Source organism: Rhagoletis pomonella, unplaced genomic scaffold, assembly GCF_013731165.1.
Source record: "Rhagoletis pomonella isolate Grant_MI unplaced genomic scaffold, Rhpom_1.0 Rhpom_scaffold_00003, whole genome shotgun sequence".
Lineage (NCBI taxonomy): Eukaryota > Metazoa > Arthropoda > Insecta > Diptera > Tephritidae > Rhagoletis > Rhagoletis pomonella.
The window spans coordinates 20,625,528-20,636,455 of record NW_023458557.1 but is presented as its reverse complement, the minus strand read 5'-3'; the positions used below and the strand labels follow the sequence as shown (position 1 = coordinate 20,636,455).

At 33.2% G+C, this 10,928-nt stretch overlaps 1 protein-coding gene across 2 annotated transcripts in view; it reads left to right on the top strand.

The window, feature by feature from the left end:
* Nucleotides 1–10,156, top strand: part of LOC118735061 (cAMP-dependent protein kinase catalytic subunit 1) — a 72,973-nt gene extending 62,817 nt beyond the window's left edge. For both annotated transcript variants that reach the window (XM_036464658.1, XM_036464660.1), the window contains exon 2: nucleotides 8,347–10,156. In XM_036464658.1, coding sequence (XP_036320551.1) covers nucleotides 8,676–9,737 — 1,062 coding nt within the window. In that variant the 5' untranslated portion in view covers nucleotides 8,347–8,675 and the 3' untranslated portion in view covers nucleotides 9,738–10,156. The remainder of the gene's footprint in view (nucleotides 1–8,346) is intronic.
* The last annotated feature ends 772 nt before the right edge of the window (nucleotides 10,157–10,928 follow it).

Sequence of the window (10,928 nt, the reverse complement as noted above, 5' to 3'; positions counted from 1 at the left end):
TTATAACATTATATTTCATTGCTGTGTTTAGTAAGGCATTGCTCATGATGCAGTTGCGATTTTGATACGTGCATCCATCAGTATAAAAAATTATCTTATTTTTATCGCCAACGAGATTTGGTATAACCTTTTCAGCAAGAAAGTAAGTCCATATGCTCGCAAATTCTTCAGCACTTAATCCGCCTTCAACTTCATTCCATAAGAAGCAGAATCCGTCCTTATTTATGAGATTATAAAAAACCAAATTGTGGACTTGTTACTTTGTGCGATAATATTGACTACTGACTTGCGATTTTGGGGACATTAAAACTGCTTGAAGATCAACCGTGAATACATTTGGTTCATTATTTTTAACTTTGATTTTCTCATTCCTGGCTTCTTCTTTTTTTTCTTGGTGGAGAGCGTATTCTTTTTGTGACAAGCAGCCGGCAGAATAACGTGCACATATTTCGCATTGATCCTTTTTTGGTAAAAATAGGCTCAAATTTCTAGTGTCAAATTCTCTATGAAAAACGAAAATCGAAAGTGGCTTCACCTTATGGGCTTTGCACCAATCCTTAACATAAATGTCATAAATTTGATTTTTAGAGTGATATTCTGGCAAGAGGTATTTTTTCGTAGTGGCGGCTCGGCAATAATGAGACTCCATTACAGGAAGGGAACCGAAAAATGAATTGAGGCATTCTCTTTCTTCAACAGAATTTTGATTTTGCTTCTTCTTCGAATGTGTATTTAAAGCGATAGGTTTATTTAACCAATTGTTAACCGAACCTCTTCCAATATTTAATGTGTTTATAAAGAAGGTTTTACACACGCGTACGGTTTTATTGCCCAGTTTAAAGTGATATCTCAAAGAATTTTTTCTTCTTGATTCTGACGTGTCTTTTCTATTTCGGGACCGTAACGGTTTATCAATATCGATCAAAGTGCTAACATAAACTTTTTTTTGATGCCAATTCATCCGCCAGAATTCTTTGAAAATCTTTTGTCTATTTTCATCACTCACCTCTAAGCATTTCATTGTTGTACCATAGCTACTTTTTACACACCGACATCTTTCTTTCATGATTCGTGGCTGTTTTACTTTTTCATAGTTCCAAGAATTATCACCTTTTTGTTTTCCATAATAAGTTTTGCCATTTTCTCTTAACTTTTTATTTTTTTCCGAAAATCACTTAAAGTTTTGAACTTGTACCCTCTTCCTACGTTTCCTTGTTTTGTTTGGTAGCTCAAAAGAGTCCTCGGAATCACTATTAAAGCCATAAGGGACAAGACCAAATACTCCATCATCCGATTCAATGCCGTACTCGTCAATAGGGTTGCTATCACCTTCGAAGGACATGGTTACCTTTTATAAATACATATAAATACATACATATGTACATAAATAATCAAAAATAATAATAGTAATTGCTAACCTTGAAATTGACCAGGATTTTCTTGTTGTAAACCCTTAATACAAATCGAATTCGATAGCGTTAAAAAAAATATTCATTTTTTTTTGGACTTATCAAATTTTCTGTGACTACTTTGGACTTAGCAATTTTGCACATCACGGAATAAAACGGGTAGAAATACAACAAGTAGTTAGATCCTTTCAGAAACGGTGCATTTTCAGTTTTCCTTGCTTCCTGCATCAAAAACTAATTTTTCATAAAAAGTGGACTTAGCAACATTTCACTCTAAGCTAGCGATATGTATTTATGTATACTAGTATGTATGTATTTATGTATAATAGTCGGACAAGACGTAATTTAAAATGAAAAAACTTAAGAATATAAAATTTTGGGTATACTCTGAAAGATTCCTTCGCCTTTTTTAAGATATAGGTATTTTTCAGCGGGTAAACATAAATAAAGTTAGAAGCAAGTATACCTATGCTTGGAACTATGAAAAACGCGTTTTTTTACCTTAAACCCAGATTTTGAGGGTGTATTTAAAATTCTCAGAATGCAAAGTTTTCTGCTTGATTAGTCCTACAACACGTGTGAACCTCGAAAAAAAGTATATGCATTTTTCTTTTGTCACATAGTGTAATTTAGATCGCTTTAATAACACGGTGCTACAAAAAAAAGTCATGAAATACACCCGAAACAAAACCTTGTGTAGGTTGTAGGTATGGTCGAGTACGACATGAAAATAGGTCCCGTATAGTTCCTAAACCCTCCATTTTTTTATACCAAAACAAAAACGTTATTTTCGTACTTGATGCACTTATCTATTAATAGCTTGACTATTTTCTATCCGATTTTAAAAATCGAACAAATTTTTTAAAGAGGATTTATGTACCTTTAAAACGATGTATAACAATATATTGTTGGACTCAGCTTGTTGGGAGTTTTCATCGGTTAAATATTAATGGGCCCCTATTTTCTTCATTTTTTGAACATTGAGCATCGCTAATTTCAAAAATGTGTATGAAAGTTGCCAAATATGTGGTATTTATCTAAAAGAACATTTATTTTTGAATGAATTGATGCCTCATCCAATGCAATTGCATAAAAATTGTAGAAGTTAAGCAATTTAAGCAAAAATACGGCCTTGAATTTATATGTGTGTATGTACCGGACGTGCAGATTTTTTGAGCAGTGTGGCTAAGGGGTTTATCACTATTTACTCAAAATTTATATATTTTTATTTATTTTATTTTATTTATTTCTTACAGCTTATTAAGCCTAGTTTATACACAATTCTTAAAATATACTCTTATAGCCTAACCTAAAATATACAGTATAAGCTACTAATATGAGCAACCAATTTTAGTGATGAAAATGTGGCCAAATTGCGAATCGTATCAATACATGCTATGATATAAAGGCCGTTTATGCATATGAATTGCGAAGCAAGCATCCAAAACGGCGATGCACTGAATTCGATCTAGTGATGCGTTTCGGGATGAGCTTCGGCTACCTTACGGATGCGTTTGGGTACGGTATAACCATGTTGGCGTGGGGAAACAGTATACTTTGTATGTAGGTGCATTGCGACTGGTAGTCCGGAAGATTGCCCATGTATCACTAAATTGGAAGGCTCCTACAATAATTAAACAATTTTTTTTTGAATTCATTCATATTGCTGGATTTAACCTCATTTGACAATTCATTATAACATTTTAATCCTTTGTAATACAAGTTACATTTATCTGCTTCGGTTTTGTAAGAAGGTAGATTAAAGTCATTTCTATTACGAGTATTAATGGAATGTACATTATTGACATACTTAATCTTGCTTTTAAAGTAATCGGGTAAGTTGCCATCTATAATATTCTTGATAAATTTCATTGTATAGTAAAACAGCTGTTGTTCAATGCTCAGCCAGTTTAGAGTAGATAGCATATCTCTGATAGGGGTGTCATAGCGTTTAGTAAGAATGAATCTCATAGCTCGGTTTTGTTGTTTCTGCAATTTATAAATCTGACTATCTCTCATTATGAAAAATATATACAGTGACTCTTAAGAAAAAAAATGGTTTTTCATAAAATTTTTGGAAAATGTGCTTGGGACCGCCCACATGTATCATATATGCGTATCTCAAAAACTACTTGACCGATCTCGACCAAATTTGATATGCACATTGAGCTAGGCCTCCTTAAGCACCGATTTTTTTTGAAATCAGACAAAAACCACGTACTCCACCCACATAGCGGTAATTTTAAAAAACTCAAGGCTAGCTATATATCAGGGGGAGTAATGTTTGTTATAAAATCGAATGGAAAATAGTCAAGCTATTAATAGATAAGTGCATCAAGTACGAAAATAACGGCTAAACAAAATTGAAGGGTTCAGGAACTATACGGGACCTACTTACAGGTTGAACTCGACCATACCTACAACCTACACTAGGTTTTGTTTCGGGTGTATTTCATGACTTCTTTTTTGTAGCACCGTGTAATCTGTATATTAGGGCTGTGCGATTATTCGATTACTCAAGCAAGTTGGTTAATCAAGATTTTGATTACTCAAAACGATGATTAATCGAGTTAAATAAAATATGATTACTCAAAAAAATGAATTTTGCTCGTTAAAAGAGTTTGCTTTGGAAAATGCTTATCCTTTTTACAATCTGTATGAGAAAAAAAATTTTATTTTAATTTTTGCAAACAGAAATGTTGTTTTCGAAGTATCAAGGAACTTCAACTACTTTATATTTAAAGGGTACTTTGAAATGTTGATTACTCATTTTACTCATAGTGTTAATTAATCATAAAGCAAATTACTTAAATATTTTTGTTTTTGGTTAATTATATTTTTTAAGCTTAATCTGTTTTGTCATCCGAGGGGACTTTTTTCAAAAAGTTCTTTAAGAAATTATTTTTATTCGTAAGAACCTCCATTTTTTGGAGGAAGTTTCAAATCGGTCCAGCTCACGTAAATCTTAATATTTTTCCGAAATATTTTGGTGGGCGTCTTAAAATATAATAAATTTTGTAATCCCGGCTGAAAAAACGCAGCTTTTTTGGTGATGCAGTCTAATGTATATGTAGTCTGAGCCAGCGAAGAATCCGGAAATGGATTTCTGAAAGAAAAGTGCATAGAAAAGTGCCACGCATGGTTGGGAAACGAATGCTTTTCCGTTTGGTTTTCTGAAATTTTGCATTCTGAACTTCACATATGCTTTTTCATAGTTAATTATATTCAGCAATTAAATATATTTTTGTGAATACTTTTTAAATATGTTCGTCTGCCGGCATACAAACCTGGGACCTCATGAAAGCTTACAAATAACCGCACGCTTCTCTACACACTCAACTATTGCCGAATATGTACATGTTTTCAAATGTTCAGTTTGAACAAATATTTTGAAATTATTGTTTTCAAATAACGTGATATTTTTCGAAAGTTTTTCGGTTACGAATATTAAATTACTTTTAAAAATTTAACCAAAATAGAAAAATACAAAGCTTCACAAGCACAAACAATTTAACAAAATGGCAATACCGCTCAACAATATTTGTATATTCGTCACTGGCATTTGTCATCAAGTGGCAAATCAAATATTTGGTAATTTGCGTGATTTTTATTTGGCTTATGTAGCAGCATTGCGTTCATATGATTTGGCCACCAGAGTTATTTTTGATTTGCCACAAGTAGGAAAATATTTGACTTTTCTAATAAATGGCAAATGAAATTTAGCGTTCACACGGTTTGTCTATGAATTTGACAAATTTTTTAGCAAAATGTGTAAATCGTGTGATCCCAGCTTAATAAGCTGATTTATCCACCATTTTGCACAATAAAAACAAATCTATTTCGGTACAAATATTAACATGAAAGAACTTTTTAACTTCCATTAACATTCTTGGGAATCAAATAAGGATATTTTATAAATACAATACAACCCTCATCTAAATTTAATAATAAATTGATCATTTGCATTCTAAGGAGAACACACCTTTTACTAAAATTTTGAATCGCTATATCTTAGAAATAGTAGTTCTTAGGAGCAAAAGTGTCAACAGTTTTTATAGAGAATTGTATAATCTACATTATGGTACGCCTTAAAGTTTGGCTGAAAAAGCAAAAAACCAGTTTATGCGACCTTTGAACAACAGTTTTTATAAAGAATTGTATAATCTACATTATGATACGCCTTACAGTTTGGCTGAAAAAGCAAAAAACCAATTTTTGCGACCTTTGAATATTTTTTTCAGATATGGGATGGATGGGGTAATTTTACATTTTAGATTTACAGATTTATTCCGAAAAAATTGTTGATATGTTTTATTACACTAATATTATAGATTTTGAAATTAGAAACACGATTCCACTGTTTGTAAATTGAAAAAAAAATAAAAAAATATTTGAACACCTTAATTAAAAAAATGCATTATTTATTGCTTTTTTTATTCACATGCAGCTGTACATCATTTTCAAAATTTTATATCACTCGGACAACAAGTACGTTTTAGTACTATTCAACATCCTTAATTTGAGCCATGGAAGAAATTTTAAGTCCCTCTGACGTCCAAGTTATAACGATTTTTGACCAAATTTCAAAATTTCTGTACGAGTTTTTACTCAAAGGGCCTGGAGACTTCTACCTTGGCTCAAATTAAAGGTTTTGAATATCACTAAAACGCACTTGTTGTTAGAATGAGATAAAGTGTGTGAAGGATGCACAACTGCAAGCAAATCATAAAAAATGCAATATAGAATGCGCTTTTCAAATGCAGGGGTACACATTGGCAGGCAAAACCATTTTGTTTCATATCAAAACGTTGCGGTGTGAAAGCGGTGCGATTAATTCGCATGGAGTGCTCAAAAAGCACACTGCGCGGCGGTCGCCCCTCGCCAGGCTATGGCAAACCCCCGAATTTATTTCTGCCATGAAAAAGCTTCTCATAAAATCCATTATTTTATTCAGAGACGGTGGAAAGCTGTAGGTCCCTCCATTTACTATTCAATTGTAAAGCTAAAATTAACATCAGTGACGACAGTTAAGTCTCATAGCGCTTTCTTTTCTCAAAATAACTTTTGCCCTTTTATATGGGAACTCTTGCTTTACGTTGCTCTGAAACCTGAGAAAATGTTCCGTTCTTCATATGAGAATGAAACAGGAAATATGGCACTCCATAAGAATTTCATTTATAGAACTTATTAAAACTGAATTATTCACTTGCACTGTAAGTCTTTTATTAATTTCATAGGAAAACACTTATTTCTGATACGGAAAATAATTTTATTTTTACAAGCGCAAATTAAAAATCAACCGTGCAACTTTCACCCTCACGTTTATTTGAGGGCAGAAAAGGCAGGACTTTTGCCGGATCTTAGCGCAACCTACTGAGAAAAGAGCACGACGCCCTGTGAAAAGGCTAAGAAGGGAACATGAAAATTTTACAGGTTTTTAAAAACCGTTAGATGCATCGAAATTGTTCGTCGCATTTTGCGCAAATATTATCGTATAACTGCTTGGATTTTTCCAAATTAGACCAGATTTTTAATTATAAGATAACAACTGTTCGATTTACAAGAAAATTACTCTAAGGCACGGTGCACATTAGAGCGATACGATATGCGATACGATACGCGATAAGATATGAAAGCGACATCGTCATGCGCGCAGTGCACATTAGAGCGATACCATATGCGGTGTGATAGCAAACCGTGTCGCCGTCGTGCATGTATGCATAGTTTTCATTACTCCCTACCAATTCCCACGTACTTTGTATGTCGATGTCGCTTTCGTGTCGTATCGCGTATCGTGTCGCTCTAATGTGCACCGTCCCTAAAAGAAATGAACTTAAATACTTGTTTGTTTCTTAAAAAATGCACTTTTTTCGCAGTAGGTGTAAACAAAAGTGTACCGCACCATGTTTTTCACATTTGTGGTGACGGAAAATAGTGCTTTCAGAATTTCAGCAACCAAAAATTTTGTAAAATTCGCATTAATTCGCAAACGAAAACTAATCTGAAAAACGGACAGTATTTCGGAAATCGCCATTTTTAATATACCGCAAAAAATATCCGTAAAAAAATCTTGTCCACCTAACTTGTCCTGCACGGTAAACTGTGAGACTTTAAAATTTTATGAACTTTGGTTTGTTTTTACAGCGTGGCGACGAATAGCTGTTACCCCGGTTTTTTGAGAAATAAAAGGGTCCTTTATAGATTTTGCGAAAAAAGTATTTTATTGTTAATTTTTCACAGATTTTACTTTAGTTGTATTAATTATTTTTTAAATTTTAATCTTTATTTACATTTGTCAGTAGTTTAAAACTTTGAGAGAAAAGTTCATTTGGCACGCAAGTCTTTTTCAGGTGTATTTTTCTTAGGCTATGTATAAAAAAATACAAAAAAAGACAAAAAACTGTATAAGGTTGGTCGAATGAATGGCCGTCCTAATCACCAGTTCCGAGATTATTCGATTTTTGAGTATGATGCCTTATGTTGGACAAAAGGGGGAGTATAAGGGACTAAAAATGAAGAAAATTAGCTTATGGTTACAGAAGATATGGATTAAATTAACTGACGAAGACCTGCGTGCCAAATGAACTTTTCTGTCAAAGTTTACGCTGCTGGCAAATGTAAATAAGGATTAGAATTTAAAAACTAATTAATACAACTAAAGTAAAATCTGTGGAAAATTAACAATAAATTACTTTTTTCGCAAAATCTATAAAGGACCCTTTTATTTCTCAAAAAAACCTGAGTAACAGTTATTCGTCGCCACGCTGTATATTAAAATTACAAGTATTCAAACAATAAACTCCTCCAATAAAGAATAAAATTAGTTAACTGTTAGCAAACATTTGATATTTAAAACTTGCGAAAATTAGCATCCTAAAGTTTCTGTTTAAATTATTTTCTTCTTTAACCTTCGATATTTTCGTTTTTCTATTTATAGATATCCCATCAAAAAACTAAAATAAACAATGAACATTTTTAAGCTTACTTTTAAAGTATCATAAAAATTCGACACGAAATCCGTATTACATTGACTCTTAAACAATACAACTGCAAATTGTGTAACTTGATTGGATCATCTTCCAGCTGCTATATTCGGAGCGTCAGCAAAGTATTGCATACATTTTGAAGAGATTTAAAGTCAAAAGGATCTGGTAAAGAAGCTTCTAATATATATATTGGATCGAACAAAATTTACTCCAGACGCCGCAACCAACCACACCCACGCTTTTGAAAATACGTTTAAAACACATTTTTCACTTCTTAGAAATGGGTAATAACGCAACTACATCTAATAAGAAAGTAGACGCTGCTGAGACGGTGAAAGAGTTTCTTGAGCAAGCAAAAGAAGAATTTGAAGATAAGTGGCGTCGAAACCCCACTAATACTGCATGTTTGGATGATTTTGAGCGTATTAAGACCTTAGGTACTGGTTCTTTTGGGCGTGTTATGATCGTCCAGCACAAACCAACAAAAGACTATTACGCTATGAAGATTCTTGATAAACAAAAAGTTGTTAAACTTAAACAGGTGGAGCATACCTTAAATGAAAAACGCATTCTCCAAGCTATTCAGTTTCCGTTCCTGGTTTCTCTTCGTTACCACTTTAAAGATAACTCCAATTTGTATATGGTATTGGAATACGTTCCAGGAGGAGAAATGTTTTCGCATTTACGTAAAGTGGGTCGTTTTTCAGAGCCCCATTCTAGATTCTACGCTGCACAAATTGTACTTGCTTTTGAATACCTTCACTATCTTGATCTGATTTATCGAGACCTTAAACCGGAGAACTTATTGATTGATTCACAAGGATATCTTAAAGTCACTGACTTTGGATTTGCTAAACGCGTTAAGGGACGCACATGGACTTTGTGTGGCACACCTGAATATTTGGCACCGGAGATTATATTATCCAAAGGCTACAACAAAGCTGTCGACTGGTGGGCTCTTGGAGTGCTGGTGTATGAAATGGCTGCTGGCTATCCACCATTTTTTGCAGACCAACCGATTCAAATATATGAAAAAATCGTCTCGGGAAAAGTGCGATTTCCTTCTCATTTTGGTTCCGACTTGAAGGACTTGTTACGTAATCTATTGCAAGTTGATTTAACAAAGCGTTACGGCAATTTAAAAGCAGGTGTCAATGATATTAAAAACCAAAAGTGGTTTGCCTCTACGGACTGGATTGCTATATTTCAGAAAAAAGTTGAAGCACCATTTATTCCCCGGTGTAAAGGTCCTGGCGATACTAGTAACTTTGATGACTATGAGGAAGAAGCGCTTCGAATTTCTAGCACTGAAAAGTGTGCAAAGGAGTTTGCTGAGTTCTAATTGTAATACAGTTTTTACATACTGACGAGTATGAACAAAATTATATACATATTGACCTAACAATTTAAAAAGTAAGAAATATACTTTATACATACTTACGCTGGACATGTTTTATTTCATGTTCCGGGTAGTTCATCTGAGTTCTGCATACTACTTAACAATTACTTTAAAACAATGATTTAAAAAAGTTAGAAATAAACACTTCAAAAATGAACAGCAAACGATAGGATCCTCAATAGTTAAAAACACTTAAAAGACAATGTCTCAGTGTATCTCCAGTGCGAAACAGAACATCCAAAGCGTGGTTAATTAAAAGGAATAGAGGCATAAACTAAGGAAACAACGTATGCTTGGTGACGTATTTTAGTTGCTGTATCCGGAATCAAGATTAAAATATATTATATCGTCAGATGTTTGGAGCTATCGTATGTGAATACTTGGATACTACTACGAACGAAAAAGTATGTATAAAATGCATATTATATTTAGATTATTCTTTTAAATGGAAAACTTTCTCGTCTAAAGTCTTGTTCCCTGAAATTTTGACACAATTGTCAATTAAAAGCTTTTCCAGCTTAAGGGAATACGTATATATTTTTTAATTAAGGACTGCGTCGAGTACAAAGTTTATATTTTGGGTAAGTTGTCAGATTTGCAAAAACTAAAGCGTTTTAGTTGGCTGGTTGGAGCTACTTCGGCCGTTGAAATAAAAAGCGAAAATAAATTTTCCTTCTCCCTCCTCACGTTTCAGTGATTCCCGAGCCTTCTTCAGGGAGTCTGTATTTGAACAATAATGCCATGTTCGGACTTAGATCGAAAACATGTTTTCGTTGCTAAAACTGTTTTTCGACCTAAAACTTGTGTGTTTCGTCCATACGGTTACCCGACATACTGATTTTAGCAGTACAATACTGATTTTTCAACTCTTGTACTGATTTTATATATTTCTTCAATCAGTACGCTAATGTCCTGATTTTTCAAAATTTTTACTGTTTTGTGCTAGATTTTCAATTCAAACAAAATACTTTACTATTTTCTTACGGGTTTTACATAACGTTGAAATTTCCTTAAACTGTACTGTAAAAAGTAAGAAAAAATAGTTTAATTATAGTTAACATGTTTCAGATAATGTTTGATATGCCCAAGACATTAATACAACAAAAATATCAAATGTTTTATGGGCATATCGCC